General features: G+C 42.6%; 1 protein-coding gene across 8 annotated transcripts in view; it reads right to left on the bottom strand.

The window, feature by feature from the left end:
* LOC138606854 (myosin IXB) overlaps positions 1-23,340 on the bottom strand; it is a 52,985-nt gene that overhangs the window by 24,172 nt on the left and 5,473 nt on the right. For all 8 annotated transcript variants that reach the window (XM_069679317.1, XM_069679323.1, XM_069679316.1 and 5 more), the window contains exons 2-4: positions 8,831-9,051; positions 8,467-8,686; positions 7,702-8,211 (exon numbers count right to left, since the gene is read on the bottom strand). In XM_069679317.1, the coding sequence (XP_069535418.1) occupies positions 7,702-8,211; positions 8,467-8,686; positions 8,831-8,988 (888 nt within the window). In that variant the 5' untranslated portion in view covers positions 8,989-9,051. The remainder of the gene's footprint in view (positions 1-7,701; positions 8,212-8,466; positions 8,687-8,830; positions 9,052-23,340) is intronic.

Genomic DNA, 23,340 nt, shown 5'->3' with positions numbered 1-23,340 from the left:
AAGGAGGCGCAGAAAGCAGGGAGGCTCAGCTACCTGTAGTGTGCACAAATCTGCATGGTGTGGGTTTGCATATATAGTGAACTTACGCACATCACTGTCTAAACTGATTCCTCTCTGTGGTGAGTGGGTTTTTTCTCCCTCTGTACATTTCCATTTAAACAGAGCAAAACCTACGAGTCTCAAAACTCACATCCCCATTCGGCACCCTCGTACACACACACACACACACACACACTTCTCCTTACAAACCAAACTAGGGGAGCGTCTCTTAAACTGTGCATTTTATTGTTTGTCTCAACAAGCAACTGGGGCAGAGACGAGAAAGCATAAATTAAATACATTAAAAAAGGCAATTAAGTGGTAGGTCTAGTATAAACTTGTGCAAACATTAACAAACGAAGAAATGTGTGTCGGAAATAGTCTGATGTGTACGAGATGAGATGTTCTAGGTAACAACTTATTTTGCTGGTGACTCCTTAGAAACAACTTTTTGTGGCCTTAGAGTTTGTCTACCTCCCCCAAACTTGGCGTAGAAGCAACTATAAATCAGTTTTTAAGCATGAGTTGCATAGTTTTATATTGCAAAAGTTAAAAGATAAAAACATATCAGTTTTTAGTTAGCAGTAAAAACGTGCAGCTTGTGCCTAGGCACTGCTGCATCCTATAAAGTGTAGCTGCTCAAAGGAGCTTCAGTTAAACGTTTCCACAGGCGCTGCCAAGGCCCTGACACTGACACCTCACTACAGCGTGGATACACTCACAAAGGGGCTCTAAATACTCCAACTGCCACAACGACGGTTCCCACATTCTTAGAGGGCAACAGCACAATTTATCAAACTTCCAGACACTCAACACAATAATATTGATAATGTTCTTTAAGCCCAACTCAAGTGTGTGTACTCTTTAATTACAGGTTTAACTGGAGACGCAAGCAGCAAAGTAAATAACTATATAATCATTGGTGGCTACACTGTTGAGGCAAAATGATAATGAGGCTTGGTGACAAAATAATCCATGTTTGATGTTTCATTGAGATCACATGATTTTGGTGGTGGTTGCATTCAACCACGTCTCTACACAGTTCCTCCTCTATGCTTCGCCTTGCTTCAAGCTTTAGCTGTATCCCACCAACTACATTTAAAACCCTCGAGCTTAACTCAGCTGAATTGTCAACAAAGAATTGATTCTTCGAGGTGCAATAATGCCGTCAATAGCACCCAGAGGGGCTGCAGCTTCGATTGGATGACGATGAACGTTCCAATTAATGCGGTTAAAGTCACGCACGTCATGAATTTCTGCTTGAAGGTCAAAAACAAACAACAGTTTTGTAACTGAGTGTCTTGAGCTGAATGACATGGCAATGCTCTCTGATTTAGGGGAAAGTACTTGCAGTTCACTAAAATAGTGTAGATGTTTGGAATGACACTTTTACACAGCAAATGATTTGCATATACGGATTATAGGGTTTACAGGGTTAGGGGATTAGTTATTTAGTGAGTAATATATTCAAGATTCTGCTTGTTTCTGTTCGGTATCATTTGAGACTTAAGATTCTAACAGGCATTTACACACTTTTCCAATTCAAAACAATTCATGTATAATGACGACAATGGTTAGCTGCAGCCCTGAACATTTACAAATCGACATAAAGAGGTCAGTTAACGATGACAAATCATAAGACACAATAAAGCTATGAAAAGCATTATGCTTGTTATCACATGGCAGCTGCACAGCAGTAAATCAGCGACAGTGGAAAGCAAATGCACTGATGCTGGACGGCAGCTTTGTGGAAAGAAAGTGGTGGTTGGAAGAAAAAAAAGTCTGTAATTGCTTCAGTATGGAATGGGTGATAATAATAGATGATCGTTATTATTAGTCAAGGCTGGAAAGCAAATCAGACAGCTTCATGCACTTACTTAAAGCTAAATACTAAGCTGTGCCCAACTGTAGAGGAGATGAACAGAATAGTGAAAACACTCATAGAAAACTATCAAATATACTAATGTGATCGCAATTACTCAAGCAACCCGAACCAAATGAAAGCTCCAGAGGGTTAACTTCAACATGTATTCTTTAAGTGCAAGAAATCCAGTATTCCTCATCTTCAACTCACGTTAAGGAACTATCCAACTGTACTTCAATGCAGTCAGACAAATTCTAACTTTTCTGCAGGATCAAAATTTGGGGCAATTAAAAATGTTCCCTTTCCACACAAAAAATAAACCTTGGGATTGATACTCTTTCAGAGGGTCCTACTGGATCCATAATCTCACCTAAACCTTTTTACTTTATGGTGTTTCTTTGTAGATTTATAACAATCTGTACAGTGTGTATTGTTTTTGATGGTTATCTTTGCTGAGATAAATTGGTCCATATTTATGTGACATATGCATTTCCAAACTAACAATTAGCCCCATGTGCGACCTCTGCACTTCTTGTAAGGGTTCAATCTTGGCAAGAAAATGTTTACCTACTTTTTGCCAGCTATCCAGCATTAGTTTGCATATTCAAAAAGTAGTTTTGTGAGCTAATAATTGATTGCTGCCTGCCTATGGTGAGTTAATCTATGCTTGAAAAAAAAAAAAAAAATTCCATAGAATGTGCCCAGATGTTCGGCAAACGTGCTAAAAGCATTTCCCCGCTTTACTATCTGCGCTGTTCTTCACTGTGCAAGCATCTGCTTACAACTGCCATCCAAGCCAATTAAATTTCAATTTTGCCCCGAGGAGAGATTTTCTCTAAAATAAATTGAAGAATTTTAGCTGACCCTTGTGACCTAAGGATACATATTCAGATACTTCAGTGTTATCATAAAATATCAAAATCATTTATTGTACCTGCTGTGTGTAATAGAGAGATAAGTCATGAAGATGTCAGAGAGGTTTTGGAGGACCAGTTTCGCTCCTCTTGTGGCCTGGTGTTTTACCAGATTGGAACAATTTTAAGCAGCTCCACCCATGTCTGAACGAGTACCACATCAAACCTTCGCTTGTGGTGAGGTCAGAGTACCACGAATAGACCCTGAAGTGGCCAGCAGCATAATGCTACATGTAAGCTGTGTTTGGCCTGTAGGGAACAGCATGTTCTTCTCTTCAATATGATTCTGAATGGTATGATTACATTGAGGCCTTTGTAGACTGTATGCGTGCGCGCGCGTGTGTGTGTGTGGGTGTGTGTGTGTGTGTGTGTGTTTCAATACATGACACGTGTGCATGACGCAGTAAGTTAAACTCAGTAATGCCAGCTTTTCCCAGACTCAAAACAATGCCACCCAGCTTGACCAAATATAGCCGAGGAATAAAAGAGGTGCAACCCATAACTAAGAGATAAACAATGGATCAGCAGAGAGAGCAGCGAGCTACTCCTCTGCACTTCCTGAACAACAATACAGTACTTAGATCCACGCCCCTCGAGGCTCTGAACTAAGAGCAGAGAGAACCACCGCTGTTACTTCCCGTGTCGTAGCTGCTTCCTGTTAAAAAGGGTTCCGGATGATAGGAACTTCCTGTCTGAAGCTGTGAGACAGATTGGCATGGAGACGGCTGGAGACTTAGAGGGGACTTACTTAAGGACCATGAGGTTAGGCTTTTGTCGGAAGCCTATAATTTGTGTCACTGACTGGTCTTGAGATGTTTTTCTCCTAAGCAACCAAATCAATAATTGACTGGATGGGAGAATAAAAAGGACTTACATTATACTTATGTATGAGCAAGAGGCCATGGTGTTCGACAACCTTTACATCAGGGAGTCAATTTTTATCTCATCAAGACCCTGAAAGTTTTCATTAAGCTGTTATGGCAAACAAACTACTTCAGGTGTAATATGCTAACTATACTACTGAAAAGACCAGAGGGCTTTTATAAGAGCATTAATAGAGCTACGTGTTGATTATTAAGGAGTGTCTTTCGACCAGTTTAAAAATAAATAAAGGAAATATTATTTAACAGTCTTCTGACTAATAAACTAGGTCAAGAACTTCCGTCATTACATACCTGATGATTAATAAACAACTCCAATATAGTGTCTGCCATGCGTCTGAAATTAAGGAGGGCTCTGTTGACATTTAAAGGAAAAAAAGGCTTCAGTGCCTGGCAAGTACAGTTACAAAAAAACAAAAAGAACCACGTAACAGAGGAATAACCAGTTGGACAAGTTTGGAAGTGAAATACTCATCCAGAGTGGGTGAGCTGTTCAGCAGGTAAAGGGCTTATTAGTTCAAACTGCTGAAGTATTAGGGACAATCTCTCCTGTACGACCATTATTTCAAGACAAAGGAGGTGAATTAAGAGACTAGAATAGAAGAATAGAAAAAGTGGTGCAAAAGTAGGACAGCAGCTTTCCCACATGGCCTCAGGTTGGGGCCATTCATTCTGCCAGCATAACAGCTCACATCCAGAGTGCAGCAGCACAAGTGATGATCTCATCTCCTCAAAATGCGTGACCCGGGCCTGAAGACCTCCCCTATAGTTTGAAGACACACATACATTTTCCACCAGTGTAACCTGATCAGCCTCAAGGGGAAAACAACCAAATAAAATGTGTTGTGTCAGAGAAAAAAACACGTCATTTTGGTGTCTAAAAATAGCATTTTTCATTCCGTTTGTAAGATCTTAACTGAGCCAAAAGATGCGGACGATTTGAGTGGAGACAAACTGCAGAGACATAGTTGCAGGAGTTATTGCTTCCTCTGTAAAGCTACTTTTGTTTCATGTCAGCCTCAGCCTTCTGAGCGGCTGCAGAAGCTGGCGGTTGTCAAAACAGAATCTTTTCACATAAACTAACTAAGGAGGCTTTTTCAGCACGGAAAAATGTTAAAAGCAGCTGCTTCTGCTTTAACTTTTGTGGGTGAAATGCACATTTGGATGCAGTAATGCTGCCAGGGGGAAAATGTACAGCTGTTCAATAGCCAGGGTGATTGACTGACTGGTCACAGATGGATTACACTTCATCTGACCAGGCCAGCAAAGGCCGAATCTATCTCCCTGTCTGCCCCTGCAACCACAGCTCTGGACTGGGTTAACACACGCACACACAAGCTGCATTCTGGGAGTGAACAGCAGAGTGGCAGCGTGTCTGCCAAAGGGACCAGAACTCTGCTGATTGAGGGAAAAATCTCTCCACCCTCCCGCCCCCCCGTCCCTCAATCAGCCGTCCAGAACCAAAGACTCTGACAGACTGACACACATCAAGGGACCAACGCTGCACTTATTCAGATGCATTTGAATGCAGCAGCAGTTCTGCGAGTTAGTGAAGGCTCCAGTATTGAGTCAGAGCGTCTGGAGACATGACGGAGGGATACGCCGTGCCTGCAAGTAACTGTGGCTGCCCACTCTGCTTTCTTGCCATTAGGCTCAGACCAATGGCTTGTGGGCAATAGTCTTTGTTTAACTTTTTTATATTCCACAGTTTTGACCTTGGTTTCACAGATTAGGGGATTTTCACTTTTCAGCAGCCGTTTTGTTCTTTGAATAAACCACATTCCACGTACGGCTTTTCTAGCTTAAGGTCTATTTTTAGCTCTGTTACTGTGTAATAAAACAGAAGAACATGTAGTAGATTGACTTCCAGATCAGGACTGGTAGTCATTAGTTCCCCACACTAAGGAGAGCTATTAAACTGAAAACATGTACTAAGATTCCTGCTTTCTGCCTACATGGCATTCTGTGCAGAGATAATGGGCTTTGTTTACTCTTTACCCTTTTTTAATCCATAAATCTTTAGTGTTAAATATACATAATAATTGTAGTCTAACTTCCTGTGATCAGGACCTGCATTGCCATGTACAATGTGAGACAACATTAACAACACACCAGCGCTTAAAGACAGCATGTGAGTTGTAATGATGTTGGACACAGAAAAATCAGCTCACAATAATAACCCTGCCAGGTTTGACCAGAGGTAAATTCTTCCATATGTGAAAGTGGAGTAGACCCCGTTTCTTATTACAGGGAAGTGAAGTCAACTCGATTCTTTGCCACGTAGCTCAGGGATAAAACTCAAGTGAAAACAATACAGTGTAATAACTTTTTTTTAACCTCTCATGATGCAACCGCTTTTTGTTAAACAGTGTAAAAGCTAACAGATGTCTACTTGTCTGAATGCGTTTCTGTGCGGCTCCTTTGTTACCAAAAAACAGAGAGTTGTAGTTTGCAATTAGACCTGTCTACTTATCTGTCTGCAGCATAAAGATGCCCTGAGCCGCCTGACAGACAGAAGCCTTCACTCAATGCCTGTAAGCATAAACAGTAATTCAGCCTTGCTTTTTCAGTTAACTAAACAATTAAGTCAGAACTGTAGATAGGAGAGAAAGAATAAAAAAAATTGTGTCTTCATTTGATTCACTTTCGATCTACAAATGTGCATTTTGAATGTTAATGCATGACTGAAGTACGGAAGATGTGTAGTCAGCTCTGCCTTTTCCTTTTTAATCACTGAGGCAGCGGCTCACATCAGACAACTCAGAAAGGGAGACGCTCTGCATCTGTTCAGAGTCCATATGACTCAGTTGAAAGACTATTAGTCAGTTCGTCTGTCTGTCCAGAGTCAGGCCTTGGCGCTGTGCCACCATAGTAATAATCAACCAGCACGGTGCAAATACTGAACACTGCAGTGATGTGAAAAAATAGGATAATGGAAAAGTCAATTACAGAGTATTCATGATTTATTGACAAATATTCTCCCCCCCCCAATCTATAACCTACATAAAGTTTTCTGTGTCAGCTTGGCTGAGGTTTCAGTTCATGCTGTCCTGTCAGCGGTTGCACAAAGCAAGTCAGTACAGGCATCTAATTTCACAAAGAGCAGAAAGCAGGAAGAAGATCACAGTCACCTGACAGAAACGACAACAATAAATACCAGTGACTGAAAATCATATTGTTCCTATTCTTATCATCAAAACAGAGCCACAATCATTAGCCCATTACTACCAGCTGCATTTCAAACATACCCAGAAACATCAGGGGTCGCTGAAAAGTAGGAAGAGATGAACACAGACGTGTATTTACAGCCCTATCTTTTGTATGATCCAACTTCATTGTGAAAGGCAAGGGGCCACATGAAGGGTTAACAGAGCAACTTCCCATTCTCTTTTTCATTTCTTCATTCTCGGTAGACCAGAGTCTTTACGTCTAAGTCTTTTGCAAACCTTCCATATGCCCTATTAGCTCAGCCCACGCATCAAAGTGCAATGGAGTCACAGCCTGAAAATACATTTGCTCAGAGCTGCATGGGACCTGATACTTTCATGGGATGTTTTATCATTCATAACGACCAAACTAGAGACAATTATTGTCCCATAAAACACTCAATATATTACTGCATCCTCTGTCTTTGTGCGTATGTGTTATTGCATGACATGCCAACATGATGAGTCACACTTGAAGAAGTATTGTCATTGTTGGATGACTGACTGAACTGAAGAATGTGTCATATGTTGTAACAGACAGAGCAGAAGCTAAGAAGAAACTTACATGTGTGTCTAATGTTTCACTGACACCATCTACAGCATCATCTAATCTTTCTTTTGTTTTACCCTTAAACAAGACACTAAACTGCAGGCTTTATTTTATCTCTCATCTCTTTGCAAGCATTAACCCACTTCCCCAAGCAGAAGAGGCCACTAAGCTAGGGGTAACACTTGCTCATGAGTAAACAAACAAACAAACAAACAAAAGAATCCAATCGAGCTGTCACACATCTTACCTCCAGGACTGGTCCGGCTCCCAGTATGGTTCTCTCCACCCCGCTGGCGTAACCTTTCTGGCTGAGTGCAGTCAGACAGTGGATCAGGAAGTTGGTACTCTGAGTCTTGCCTGAGCCACTTTCGCCAGAGATGACGATGCACTGGTTGACCCTCTTCCTGAGCATAGCATAGTATGCTACATCTGCGATTGCAAAAATATGAGGCTCCAGTTTGCCCAGTTGGTGGTTCTCGTACATCTTGACGTACTTAGGGTTGTAGATGGGCAGGAACTTGAAGGGGTTGATGGCGATGAGGATGCTGCCTGCATAGGTGTAGATCTTTTTCTTGTGAAAGCGTGTGCGCAGGTTGTCTAATATGCTGTCCTCATTGAGGACGGGAAGGTTGCAGAGGTCTGCAAAGTCATCCTGTGGAGGGGGTAGGAAGCCCCTGGCAGCTAACCGCTGGGCTTCCTGCTCCTTAGACACAGATGGGAGGTGAACATAATGGATAGAGCCATCATGGTTCCTCTCCTGAAAGAAGAAAAGTAAAAGAAAATTAGATAAAATCTTAAATGAACTAAGGCATTGTCTTCACAGATAGAAATATTATAAATTTACCTGCCTTTTTTGTTTTATTTTTACATCTTTAATGTGTACTTTCTTATCTAGGTTGACATCTGCTTGAAAAGGCAACAAAGAGGAAGTACAATGCAATATTCAAACTGCAACCTTTCTCAGCGGTGCACATACAATGAGTCTGACTGCAAAGTGAACTTTTGATTCTACCTGTAGCAGGAAGTAAAAGCCGAGGCTCTGAGGGTGTTGCTCCTGGGCTTTCCGAGGCCACAGCAGAAACCTCTGTGCTGGAAGGTCTCCGGCCTCTAGCACCCACTCTTCACCGCCACATTCCTTTACCTCTGCCAGCACATACATGCGGCCAGGGTCCAGCCCCAGTGCCGTGGCAGCGTCCGAGATCACCGAGGCTGCTGTTGCATCCTTCAAAACCCTGGGGAGCAAATAAACGGGAATAAATATCTTTGATCAATGCTGCGTTAAATAAAAAAAACTACTCTCCACTTCAAAAACAGCTTAGAAAATAAGAGCACTAGCAACTGATGTTTAGCTAACTGCAATACTTTGGCAAACTCACCTGAGGTTGCAGCAGGTGGTGGACTGGGCGGCCAACCGTGTGTAGATCTGGAGCACGTATGAGCGGCCATCGTGATCGTTGGGGCTAGCTGGCCCACCTCCCCCCCCTCCTCCACCTACGTTCGTTGCCATGGTGGCAGCGCCATCTATGACACTCATCCTGAGCCAGGGGGAGTGGCCTCAGCATGCCGCACCCACTGCTTCCCTCTCACCACACAGCACCTGAAAGGAAAATGGAGGATGGATCAGGGACTTATTTTATCATTTACACGTCCCCACTGCTGATGGTTCCTGTTAATGTCTGCCGATATTGACAGTTGGACCAAAATAAAAGGAGGGTGTCTGAGGTCGCAGCGAAAACCCTCCCCCGTAGTTATACTGTTTAAGTTGAAACAGATTGTGTTTGAAACATTTGCTATCACATTCCAATAAACTCTCTGCACTAGCATAATGCCAGTAGAAACACAGTGAGGGAGCCCGGATAGTAAAAGGTTTCTAAAACAAAGCACTGCTGCTTTCTTAAAGCCTAAACAAATGTGTTATTGCAGCTCTGACTAAGCATTTTAAAATGCAAACAAAATATTTGATTTGTCAAACAAAGTCTCAAACCACATCATCACCTCATCCTCAGTATTTGTCGTTCTGAGTTTTACATACAGGACAGAATGCAACACAGTGTGTCTTAGATTGGCCAAGAAAAGAGGCCAGTACAGGTTAATGTAGGAGTTTGATAGGATACAGGCCTTCAAAGATAGCAACAGATTACTTGTGAGGCCTGTGTCCAATCAGGTTATGCACTTTCTCTCTTTAATCAGTAGTTCTCGACAGAACCTCATTGATAAAAGCTAACTGTGAAGTGCTAAAGGTTGCAATAAAGACTCTTATACGCTAGGCATGCAAGTCCACAAGCTCACTTTAGTTAGAGAACAGGCTGCCGCTGGCTGATTACACACACACACACACACACACACACACACACACAACATTAGTCTTGTGTTGATAACATCATAAACAATCACAAGGCTGTAACGGCATCTTGCAGTAAATAACAACATGGTACATGCTGAAGAACCTGATCGTCCCACAGATTGTCTAAACTTGAAATATTAAACAATTAAAACAGCTATTTTGTCAAATGACAGAATGACATCAGAGAATGTTTTTTTAAACTTTAGCGACAGCTGAAAACTTAATTAATATCAAAATGTGAAGCGAAGGAAATGTGTGGACACGCTGTAGAGAACACAAACTCAGCTTGAGGCGAACTTTAAGATCTCTGCATGAGAGAAAGCTATTGGTTAAATGGAGCATATGTAACTGGTTTTTAGTTTGTGGTTTTCCATGCATCTAAAAATACACTTCAGTCATCGGAGTCACTCTAATTTAGTTAAACTGCACTTCCTCAACTAACTAAAGAAAAGGGGATCTCCTATTGCTTCAGAAAGTACATGAGCCTTGGCACAGAGCTCACACGTGCATCAGTCCAATATATGAACACAGCGGTCACTCTCACATCACATGTAAACTGCCTCTGAAACTTTACCATAAGATGCAGCTGCAGATACTTTGCAGAAATACAACTCTTCCGCTCAGTGATAGCAACCGGGACATACAAACAGAAAACACTTAGGGTGAACCACAAATGGTGTAATGACTAACATTATTCACTCTCACAAACAACTCACCTACAGTTATGTATGACGTAGAACCTGGAAAGCATGAAGTAACTTTTCACCACAACAACTAATTTCTTCTTTCCTGGATAACTCAATTTTCTCTGTCTGGCAAAGTCCCAACACAAGAAGGCCTTACAACATCACAGAGCTTTAAGCAGACCATTAACTGAACACAAAGTAGAGGTCTGTTTGGTCCTAACTGCGGATATCACTGATTTCCTGACAGAGTGAGGCTGCCTTGTTAAAGATCAACCTTGGTCCAATTTTTTTTATTTTTTTTATTCATGAACTACAACAGAAAGTACTTAGTGGGCAGGACAAACTTGTTACTGATGAATCACATGAGTGGCATTCATGACATAAAACTGACTTGAATCAACAAGATCAAGCACAATTCTTTGAGAACCGTTTCATCCAACTGTTGGCTAATATGACAATTAGGGGTGGTACAAAATATGATGTGAAAAGGCAATATATCGTCGTCCTGACTCATGCAATACAATAATCAATAGGCTGGCGCCATTTATCGATCTTAATTTAAAAAACATGACACTCTTAAAAGATTTTCCTGCCAATTTGACTCACGACATCATGGTTTCATCTCAGTTTGTGTCAAATTCTGTAAAACTCACACCAAATTGCAAAAGATAAATACATTAATCTTGCACTTTACCTTTTTAAGGGCATTTTGTTTTCTTCAGTTAATTTAAATATTGTGATGTATCGTGATATGATTGTCTTGCAATATATCAATCATCGCAGCAATATTATCAATATCGTGGACCACGTATTGGGTATTATATCATGAGTTACCCTGCGATTCCCACCCCTAATGAGGGGTGTTTCCAGGTTTAAATTCAAACCAAATAAACATTTTACCTATTGCTGGGTGACGTCTAAGTGCGTCAATGAGAGGGACGCTTTTTGCATGCTGCTTTTGCATTGCTCTGTGCACCTCGTGTTTTTGAGGAAACGCTCTGAGCGCCTCGAGTTGAAAAAACTTCAACTCAAAGCAGAAAAGCGCCCGGCGTCATTGGCGTTTTTTCTGATTGTCCAATCGGATGAAAGGAGAGGCGGGCCTTCTGTCAATTTACAATATAATAACAGCTAGTGATTCGGCGGTTGCCTTAACAACAGTAGAAAAAAGGCACAGCGAGCTCGTTTACCGTAGGCTTCAACAAAAAAGGCAGTGCGGTGCGCCTTGCGTTTTACAGCCTGCGAAACGTGCTCTGTCTGATTGGGCCCTTAATCAGTAAAATCAGCTAATGTGGTTTTTAGTTGTAGAAAGAACTACCTACCAGGGTAAAAGGGAACAGACAGTTATGAAGTGGGGCTGTATGAGGTATCAATTGTAAGTACAGTAGATGTTGGTCAGCAGGGGCCCTGTTTGAAAAAACCTGCAGAAGTACTGACATAGAGCTAAGCTACGTTCCGATATCTAGGTCTACATGTTGTCATTGTGTATCTGCCTTCAAACAACCCTTTTCTTGTGCAAGAAGTTTGGTCAACCGTACGACTTCCTTATTTCCACGCAAGCTATTTGCACAGTGGCACATAGAGTAGCTCAGCTTTCATGTTGGTACTTCAACCTGCTTCTCCAAACAGTGGCCGTGCCGATCTACTGTAGGTTCCTCATATATCGCCACTTCAAAAAATCCAAATTATCTCTATAACTAGGTCTTATTACAAAAGCTTTTATACAAAAGAATTGATTCAACCACAATGTTTACATGCTTTTCTTTGAAAGTTGAATTCATGACACACCGCTCTTCAAATGACATCACATATTTCTGCTAAATGTTCTGCTAAGAAAACTTTTAGTACCAATCTGCAACTAGTCTACGAACACATGTCAATCTGCAGCCTGCACAGAGAGGACAGAGACTAGTTTGGTTCACCCATGCATGAGTTAGCATTTTTCCACACCACATGAGTCTACTGTACAGTAGTTAGTGGCAGTACAGAATCATGTAGGGATAACACTCCTCTGTAATTAGCACTTAAATCATCGTACAGCTGCAAGCTCACTTCACTCCACACCCAAATTACTGACAGTCAGTTGTTGCGGTGACTTTGCCAGATGGACTTGATGACAGCTTTACATCATCAGAGTTGAACAGAAAGCCTGGCCAACATTACCCATTCATTTAAAGGACACTTTTCCGAAGAGCTGTAGACGTAATTCAGGTCAGATTCAGTGCAACATCCTGCTGGATCACAGCCAAAAAGAATACAATCTAGGTTAAGGCGGTCTCTGAGTTAAATTAATGCAGAATAGTGATCTATGGTTGATTGTGAAGCACACGGACAGCAGCTGGGTAAAGTTTGGTCTAGTGATGGATCACGTAGCGTGCCTTTGCATCAGTAATGCGTGCTGTGTAAACTGTAAGTCTCCCTCTGGGAAACAGAAACCTGGTTTAAATCACTGTATGGCAGGCGGGCTGCACTGCTTTGGTAACCTGATCCCGGGTTGGGTCCTGCAGGCACAGAGTCCTACAGTTTATCACTTTTATCATTTAAGCAGAGACGGTTTATTTTCTCTACCTGAATAATAAGTAATGTAATAGTCTGAGATAAGCCCCAAACACAGGCATTTACAGACTTCTGCATGCATTACGAAATCAAAATCTACATTCCTCCATTATAAGGTTTGTTTTCACTGAGACCAATAACCATGCAAGTTGTGTACTGGTGGCAAAAACAGTGTTTTGACTCTTCTTCTGCTGTTTTACATAAAAAGCACACATGGGAATCTGTTGTCTAACACATGCAGAAAAGATTAAAATCCTTACATACAACAATGGACCAAATGCAACACTGCAGTGACAAAGCTATCTTTACAAAGCCAACTCTGGAAGCATTTAGGTCACTGCAGAGAATTAGAGGAAAAATAAAGCATTTGAGAGTCATGAGCTTGTGCCTTTGCCAGGCTAGCTGACCACAGTCCCGAAAACATGCAAGCCTGTAAAATGGCAAGGCACGCAAAAACTGCATGCAGAGACCACAAAAGACGGCATCATCATTATCCTCCATGATGGGCCCTGTCTGGTTTAAATCTGTCACTGTTACTCCTGAGCTGCTCACTCAAATGAAAGAGCAAACATGAAGCTACAGCATGTGTGTGCAAGCATTTTTATCCCAGAGAGAGGGGAAAAATGGTAATGGCAGACAAAGTAGAAGAGAGGAGGGCATGACGAGAGAGAGAGAGAGAGACAGAAAGGTAAACATCTAAAAGTGAGACAGAAAAGAGAGGCGTCCCAGGGGACAATCAAAGGAGACGGAGGCTTTGTGATAATGCAGCTTCCTCCCTGCGGAGGAGATCCTCTGCAAGGATGCCCAGCATTCCTCAGATAAGACCCCGGGTTGTCTGCTTTGCGTAGGCTTAGCCTGGCACTTTAGCTGCTTACTGGTGGTTGATGAGAAGACACTAGAGAACGGGGCTACAGCTAAGGGTAGAGAGGAGCTCTTTAGCTGCTTACAGAGGGGCAGGAAGAGGCTTTAACAACTAACAAGCTCCTTAAATCAGGCATTTTTTTTAAAAAGGCGGTACCACTCACCCACATTGGACTCACTTACCAAATCCCACCTAACCCTTCGTTATCCAGTAGGCTTGTAATATAATTGATTCAACTGTACATTGATTAGCAAGATAAGAAAAAAAAGAGTGACTTGAAAAACATAACAGAAATTAAGCTGACTAACACTGAAAGTTACATTTTAGAAGCTACAAGTCTGACAGGCACAGTTTTAAATGAGTAACAGAATACACACACACACAGGCCAAATGACAAACAGTAAATGCCCCTTTGCCAAACTAAGAAGGGAAAAAAATAGCTGCCACACAAACACTTGTCTAACTTCACTCTAACTAAAACTGGAGTTGGCAGAGGTGAAATAAGCCAACCAGGTCTTACTCATGTTCTCCTACTTCCCAACTCCCGAACAGCCCTCTTCACCTCCTTTCAAAGGAACAGAGAGAAGCTCCACCCAGAAGAGACAGAAGAGGAGGAGTGGTAGTCGGTCTTGAGTGCCAATTAGTTCAGAGAGAAATGAATATTTTGCCTTATATGGTCGTTTGTTGTAGTTTTTGTGATCTCACTGAAACATGTGTGAAAGCTTTGAGTGTAGTCTGAGCTATAAATTTGCCTTCTAATGGACCTCCAAAGAGTGACACTCACACTCATATAGACTGTGTAAACAGCCAGTCAGTGCTGAGACACCAGCAGCTGACTCTATGATCTGGCAGGAAGTGAATGACCCAGTGACACATAGAGGTTCAGCTGGATTACTCTGTTAACTCACTCCTCCAGTCTCTTCGTCTCTGTCTGCCTCACACTCTGATACACGCCTGTACACAAAGAGGAGCACTAAAAGGAAGTAAGTTATGATGTCAGAAGCGTGTGTGGACCTAAGATATGGTGACCGCCGGCATTCCACTTCAGCATTGCTGATAACTTTCATGAGTCAGGGCTTCAGGCAGCTCCTATCATGGACGTATTGAGTCACCGACATTACAGCAGTAACTGCATACCTATCGGCTGTGCCAAGTTATTGGAAAGTTAACTCCTCATTTCAATTTAAGAATCAGCACTTCCAAAGCAAAAAACAGGAACAAACACAAACAGGGCCTCCGACAAAAGTTCAGCTCAAACGTAGCTGAATGCAAACACTGTAATGGAACCGATTTTGTCACTGATGCTTGCGTCGCGTCTTGTTAGTTCACTGTTTTTTATGCTAGAATTCAACATTAAAAACAGCAGAATTCTCAAGAACTCTCGAGAAAGAGGGAAAAAGGGAATAAACAGGGGTCATTCAGGGCTTCATAAACCAAACAACACCGACTCAATGTGGTCTGTGTTTACTGAGGGATGTAGAGTTGTTATAACAGTTATTTCAAGTAAACATTTAAAATGTATCCGCATAAACTTTGCTCTGAAGGACTCAGCCTTGTAGCGATGGGGCAATTGAGTAAATACAAGTCTACACTCCGCCTAATGTGAAGGAGTGCTGCGAAGGACACGTTGGATGTGAGTCACAAAGGATGAACAAGTTAGGTGTGATAGAAGAGATGAGTGATTGTGGCTATAAGAAGGGATGCTTCAGGGAAATTACCCACAATACTAAAGTCCTGATCCTGACTACCTTAGCGCCGAGCAGTAAAAGGAACAAACAGAGCTAATGTTATATTCTTCAAAAATCACAATCATTCTGTGTTTCATGGATTGTTCGAATAGATTCACCAGTGTTTATATTTCTCGAAATCCATGGAAATCTGGAGACCTTCGAAAGGATCTTAAATAAAGCTCTGTGGGTTTAAACTGTGCTTGTAATGACAGACCGGCTGAAGGCTTCGTTGGGTTGTGGAGGGTAACCGTTTGAACATCTGTGCTCACATTTAACTGAATTTCAAACATTTCCAAATACCCAGGTCCACCTTTACACTCCTTCCAGGGTGCATCTGTGGGCCTGGCTGCGACGCTGTAGACCGACCTCCTTTTTTCCCTCTCCAGGGAGAGTGGGGCTGGGGCCACTCAAGTATCCATCACCACTACAACACTCTGTGCATGACCTAATGGAGATGAGAGGGCCTGGCTCTTTGCCAAAGCAGGCTGCATTGTCCTCTGGGTACAATGAGAGACACAAGCAAGATTCACTCTGTTTGTGTCTGTTTGTGTGTGTGTTTGTGAGTGCTCCCTGTGGCTTTTTGCCCGTGTGTGTGTGTGTTCTCTCAGGGGTTCATAAATGCACTAATAGAGAGAGAGGGAGAGAGATTGCTCCTGTTGCTGCTGAGTGGTAGTAAATCAGCCTCACAGTTGAGGCTCTAAAGGAAGTGCAGATGCACCCGAAAATGGCTGTGAATGGATGAGAGCCCGCCCACTAGAGCCATGTGGTCCTATTCAAAGATGCAGCCTTTTGTTTAAAGAGAGACCAAAACCTCAATCAGGGAATTAACTCATCCAGCAGACACCAACTGGGCTCAATAAGACAAACACAGATAGAGAGCGAGGGAGTTATGATGAGAGAGGGAAGGGGAAAAAAGGGCAGTAAAAGCTCATCTCCTCCCCCCTGTCTTTAAGTCAGCTCGCAGGCTGGCCAGCCACGAACAATAAAACCAGAGCTGAGCAGCATCTGCTGCCTGCGTCGCAAGCAGAGGATAAAGGAGAGAGGAGCCGCAGGGATCCAGCCTTTGACTTGTTGATATTCAGTCATTACGGAGACCAAGCTCATGGCCAACACGCTTTTCTACGCTGCGAGAAAAGACGAGCAGAGAAAGACATTACATTTAAGCCAAGGTCAAAAGAGCGATACACACTATTTGATATCTCCCTCATCCCTGCGTCAGCTTGTTTTTCCAAACCAGAACCAAGTTCAAGCCAGCCAGCTGTCTGTCACAACGAATTACCCGAACTGTGATGGACAGTGCTAAATCAATTACAGCACGGTCATCAGAGTGCAATCCATTGATCCGCTACTCCGAATATCATGTGTCTGAGTCACGTATCGACAGGCTGAAGCAGGCTGCTGTTCATTTGACATCCCTCGGAGGAAGATGTGACCCCGCATCACACGCAGATCATTCCAAGTCAAGCGAGAGGGGTAAACATCAACAGCTGCGGTTGGCTGCAAAAACACAACGGACAACCCACTTTTAAACAACTTGGCTGCATTACTCCTCCACGTGTCAGAGTGTTCTGGTGTTGTTACCTGAGGCAATCCAATATTAGATTTAGCCACAGCTTTATAAACTCCTACTTTATGTGCCTTTCACAGCAGGTCAGTAATCCAAGAGGTACAGCCTTACACTACTCCCCCTTTTCTCGCCGCCCGTCTGCCTCAGCTGTGCCGCTGTGTTTTTAACTGCTTCCTTAACTGTGCCCCTTTCCCTCCATCTCTCCCGTCATACCACTGTCTTTCAGAGACCTCCAACGCTACCCTCCAATGCCTCCCCTTCGACCCCCCGCTGGTCACCCCCTTCTGCTCCCCACCGCCGTCTAACATTTGGCGCTGCTGCTTTAACTCAGTCCAGATGCCGAGCCACACTGAGAGGAGGAGAATCTGAGTCTTAAGGGAACAATGTTTACAAAAAACATGTTCTGGTATTTTCACTTTACAGTAAATGCCCCTTTACTCGCATCCAGTCAATCAGACCTGAAATAAAACACAAATATAACGTGTTTTGTACCACTCAAATGAAGCTGCAACAGAGCATTATATAGCTCTCATGCAAATAAAGTGCACATGCAAATCTCCACAATATTATCCTGCCATAGAAAGACTGCCTTGCACAGTACCAAGTATCATTCATCCTTAAGGTTAATACAGGGATGAGATGACGCACAGGAACTGAGATGGTAAAGAGAGATGTATGTTTTCAATCAGTGCGATGAGCTGAAATTTCAGACTCAAAGCAGCAGCGTCCACATGAAATACACCAGACCAGTGAGGTCGCGGCATGTCTGACTTAATGCATCCCAGAAGGCTCGGCTGGGTCGGATTGGCTGTTGTGGGATTTCACGCTGGTTGGTGGTGACAGGGAATTCCGGAGGGTTTTCCGGACCAGTCATCTCGGCCATGTTGGACTAATAGACTTATTAAGAGCAGTGCTGGACAATTACGGTGCAATGATGACATAATGGACACTGGTATGTTCTTCCTTTGTATTGTAGACAGTCAGCAGGTGGCCTTAATAACAAACACTTCTGCCACATGTATGTATGTAATCCTCCAAATAGTTGTTAATGTTTGTTTCCCTTGTATCAAGTGGTTTTGGTTGGCCAACGATATGATTTACGGATTTTTATAGCAAAAAGCAAAAAATAGACAGATGATAGTCAGGGAGCTGGATGCTGGTTCCACTTCCTCATTTGTATTTGCTGGCATCTTTATTATTCAGTGTTAGATAAATTTGCTATTTTGAACTTGGGCTTTGAGAGTCCAGGGGGCATCTTCACAACTTCCTGAACATCTAAATGATGGGGAGTTTGTGAGAATCAGTTGGAACGCAGACATTTGCAACGGTATGCCGAAATGTCCATTTTAACTACCACTCATTTTGCACTTATAATGATTCTGACTGGATTTACCATAAAAATCAATGTATAAGATGCACTTTTAATTAAATTATTTTCATCTAGGCTGTGTCCTATATACCAGTGCGACCAATATACCAGTATAAAATGCAGAGAGGTATGTTATTGTGTTACGGTATTTTATCCAGACTATGGCGCTATCGGGTTGCTAAGTGGCGACATCACATCTCTGCATTAAACTGTGTCTGGGTCCAAGCCGCAACAACGTCTCCTATTTACAATATGCCGCAGTGCAGTTAAAGTTTAAGTTCTCGCTTGTTTGTTGCTAACATCACGGACATGCACCATCATGATCGCCTTTGCAGCCGCCACCCTCATAACAATCAACGTTACCGTAGGCTGCCAGCTACTGCTAGCTACAGCACCGGTAACTAGCAGGATTGCAAACTGGACATGGCGAAAACAGATGGTAGGCTGTAATTTGTGTGTGTTTTGAATGTGTTTTAAATGCAAATAAATTAAGATAGTGTTGAAATAGCTTGTATACATGTTTTTATTAATAAGTAGCCTTTTTTCCCTCTGAGATATCTCCCAAACAGACTGCGCCTTATATCCGGATTTTACTGTACTAAATATGAAAAAGGGTGATGACAGGTAAAATTCCTCAGATTTTTATTTCGTTTTTCTGGCTGCTGTTCTGAGTTACATTGAGCAGAAGAAGCCTTTCAAAATGCTATAAATTGCACTGTGCTTATTTGATTCAGGTGAATTTAGAATAGGATAAACAACTGCTGCTCAGGATGGTGTCCAGTTGCGGAAACGCTTCCTTTCCATTCAGCGTGATGCACCACATGCACACAAAACACACACAAACAAAATACGGTGTGTCGTCTGGAGATGTGGGGCAGCTGCAGGCAGAAACCAGGAAGAGGAGAAAAAGGAAGCGAAGGGAAGGAGGCAGACAGAGGGGATTATTGTACACGCTCACTCATGTGGGCTTCCCTGCTCTCAAAACACTTCCCCAACACATGACTCCATTGTAGCACCAGAATAGTAACTGCACTGCACCAAAATCATACTACAGCAGAGTTAAAAAAATCTGTCTCCAGATACACACTCCACACATACAACCTGCTTCTATTTGTAAGCACACATCACAGGTAGCGGCAAGAAACTAAGATTTAACCTAGCCAAAATCATGCTCTACCAACTGGTAAACACCTTAATATAGCTCATTCTACATTATATAAATGCCTTGACCTTAGGTTGAACTTTAAAATGAGACAAAATGCAGCAGGAGGGCTAAAAAAAAGAGCTTGTAATGAAGGATGTGTAATAACAGAGCAGGAAAGAGCATAAGCTCAGACGCTGTAATATACAATAGATTATAATGATGCGGCTAGTGTAATCTTTCGCAAATATCCTCCCTGTGGTGTGTCCTGATAATGTTTGGGTGGCCTGGCAGATTCGCACACCAACGTGTGGATGATAAGCATCTTAGAAAGGATCATTTGGATCCAACATCTCGGCCTAGAGCGACCTATTTCTAAATCTAACAACCAGCACTGTTTTAAAAGAAGCCACAGTAGGAAAGATCAAAACTGAAACATGCCATAAAAAGCCGGAACATCACTCAAACTAAAGGCACAATTTTGTAGTACTGCTCCTTTCTTTCTTACTGTACAGGCCATTTCATCTCTAACCCGAGCCAACATCCTGAATGATTTCTGTCAGATGAAATGTAACTTACATATGGAGTCATTCATCAGTGACCAGAGTCAGACTGCACAGTAAAAATAGAGCAAAAACAAACAGAACAGAGCAGAAACCTTGCCAGCAAAGAGCACATAGCCAAGTTCTACTGTTCCTGCTCCATGTCTCTCTCTCCTTCTACCCTCAGCGCGGCTCTTTCTTTCCATCTCTTTCCCCATCTGTGCCTCCCTGTCTGTGCTTTGCTTTTTCTCTTTCACTACTCTTGTCACTCTCCACAGCCCTGAAGGCATCCAGTGGTAAGACTGAGCTGCAGTTACCAGAGTGGGACAGAGATCTGCCTGAATGCTGGAAACCAAGTGCTATGAATGCACAAAAACGTTGGCCGCACAATTACAGCATACAACGTGACCCCCTGAAAAACATAGCTACATAAAGCAAACGGTAATCAAAGCAATATGAGTGAAGTGGAGTGAACACCACACTGTTTTGCGTGCAATTTAACCCACTATCAGAGAAGATTCTCAAAACCGCTACTTTGATCTTTAATTATTTGCTAGCAAAGATTCTGTGGAGAAGCTTGTCCACTCCAATGTGACAATGTAAACGGACACAGGAAGACATAAATAAGATAATATCACAATCATTAAGGGGACAATATATCGTCTTAGTACAATATCGCAATATATTGAACGGTAACCCCTGTACCGTTATACATATTGTATCGCCTGATTCTTGTCAATCACATACCCCTATTAGATATAGAACCAATTAATTACAAATGTCATGCCCTACATGTAGTGTTATCCGGACCTTGTATGCACTAGTCCAAATCTGTGCCACCTCCGATATTTTCCTCTGTACCACACTGGCTCAATTCTGCCCTGGCACATTTACTGGGAATGGTTGATCAGCTCTACCACCCTGCCTTGCCGCATTATTCATTCTTTCCTCATCATTTGGAGTGAGAAAGGAATGAAGGGGAAGTCTGTTTCCTGAGACTGGTCATAACTCTTGAACTAAGTTTAAGGGCGCCCAAGCCAATTGTGCCAATGGACTTACGCCTTTTAAAGAGGACATTTGTATTAGATCATGCGCCGTTTTTTTTTCCTTAAGAGTCTTTTAGGTTCATTCTTAAATCTCTCTCCTCTTCTGTATTTGCCTATTCAACCATAAGTTCCCTAGTCATTACGTAGTCATCTAAAGGTAATTCAGTTACAATTTAATGATATTTACACCGACGACAATATATCTGCGTGGCCCTTATTAGCTAGGTCTATTGATATAATTTTGACAGCGATCCTCAGAGGTGGATTAACGTGCAGAGTAATAGCAAACAGAGCCTCAGGGTGTGCCCTCTCTCTGCCCATAATCCAGAGCACAGGGACAGGATCAGTGACCGCAGAGAGGATGGAGGGGGAGGTTACAGCACTCACCGCAGCCATCAAATAGTCAGTCGATCTGTAAACACACACACACACACACACACACACACACACACACTTACACACAGCAGTCTCCTTCCTGTGAGTGACCACTGCAACTGAGGGGGCAGGGAGCAGGCGAGTTGAAAGGCTTCGCCTCGATATAGCAGACTTGAAAGGGTCTAACATGGTGGACTCATGCATCATCATATTTAGTGTGCATTTACAGCTGACGTGTTTCTGTTTGGTGGTTCTGTTGCTGCACAGTTTTGGATGACAACTTGCAGGACACTCTTGCTAGGAGATCCCCAACCAAAGGAGTCTTTGCCGGAGCTACAGCCCATGCATCAGAATCACTAAAAAGAGTCACTAATGCCACCTCATATAAACAACATAACTATCCCTTCAATGTGAAGGTGATTGTTGCTCTTATTCTACAAACCATACAACTGATTGTGATGTAAACCCAGTAATGTAAACACAGTGGCGGGTTACAAAAATTAACAATAATGACACATGCAGATTTTAACCATATGAACCAAAACCATATGAACTCAGTGAGCTCATGCTGCCTGAGAGTGGTTAGAATATATCTTCCGTGACGTTGACACACCACTTTTCACTTCACTGTGGAAAATTCTTGACTTGTATATTTTGGTTGAAAATGTTGCTTGGTTTATAACAGTGCCTATAATCCCAATCTAAGCAGGCACATTTGGTAATCATAATCATCACAATCAAGCTTTGATCGCAACCATCTTGATTTGATGTGTTTGGATCCTGAGTGAAGACGAAAGGACAACAAACAAATGCACAGTAAGTAGGCCATCCATAAGCAGACGGCCTGCCTTCTTCCTCACTTGTACCCTATCATTACAGCTGGATCTATTTATAAAGCCCATAAATTCAGCTCGCCACATTGAAAAAGGCCAAGTTACCAAGGAGCTTGTGGAATTCTTGATGACTTTCAAACCTCACCACGCTCCCTCTCTTTGCCTCTCCTCGTCTACTCAAACACAAGGCTCCGGCCCGCTCGCTCGCTCGCTCACTTTCTTTTTCCCTGCACTCTCCATCTGGTCCAGTCTTTACAAAATACAGGTCACTGCAAATCCACACTGCAGAGCTTTGTTCGCAGCTTTCTGCAGAACGTGGGGCTATTTTTTATCGCGTCTTTCGCCGCAGAAAGGCGGACCCTGGAGCATTCCTGTCACATTGTTGCACTAAGCGTTGACACACTGTATGTTCACAAAAGCACACACATACTGGAGTCCCGTTTCTCTTTTCTGACCTCCCTCTCTCCATTCCCCCTTCCTCTGTTTTCATGCACCTACTTAGATTTCTTAACTGAGCGGGTAACACTGGTGGAAATAATCATCATCAGTCATTGTCTTGGATGACAAACATTGGACATAGTGACATAAGATCTTAGATTAAGCTCTCCTGACTTTATAATAACAGCACCTGGGCCAGCCCAAAGGCTTACAAAAGGCAGAATGACACCTAACCCCAGCCCATAGTGTAACACAGTGATACAGACATCTTCCTGATGAGCACACAGTTTAATAAGAACACAAGCCTCAACATGTCCCCTCTTCTTGCCAAGCCCTTGACAATCAGCCCTACCATATACCTCGAGTAGTAAACAAATTAACACTTGGTCAACACTCACTT

The sequence above is a fragment of the Semicossyphus pulcher genome, unplaced genomic scaffold, assembly GCF_022749685.1.
Source record: "Semicossyphus pulcher isolate SPU_LCO1_2020_fin unplaced genomic scaffold, fSemPul1.0.p SCAF_4, whole genome shotgun sequence".
Classification (NCBI taxonomy): Eukaryota; Metazoa; Chordata; class Actinopteri; order Labriformes; family Labridae; genus Semicossyphus; species Semicossyphus pulcher.
This window is presented reverse-complemented; position numbering and strand designations above follow the sequence as displayed.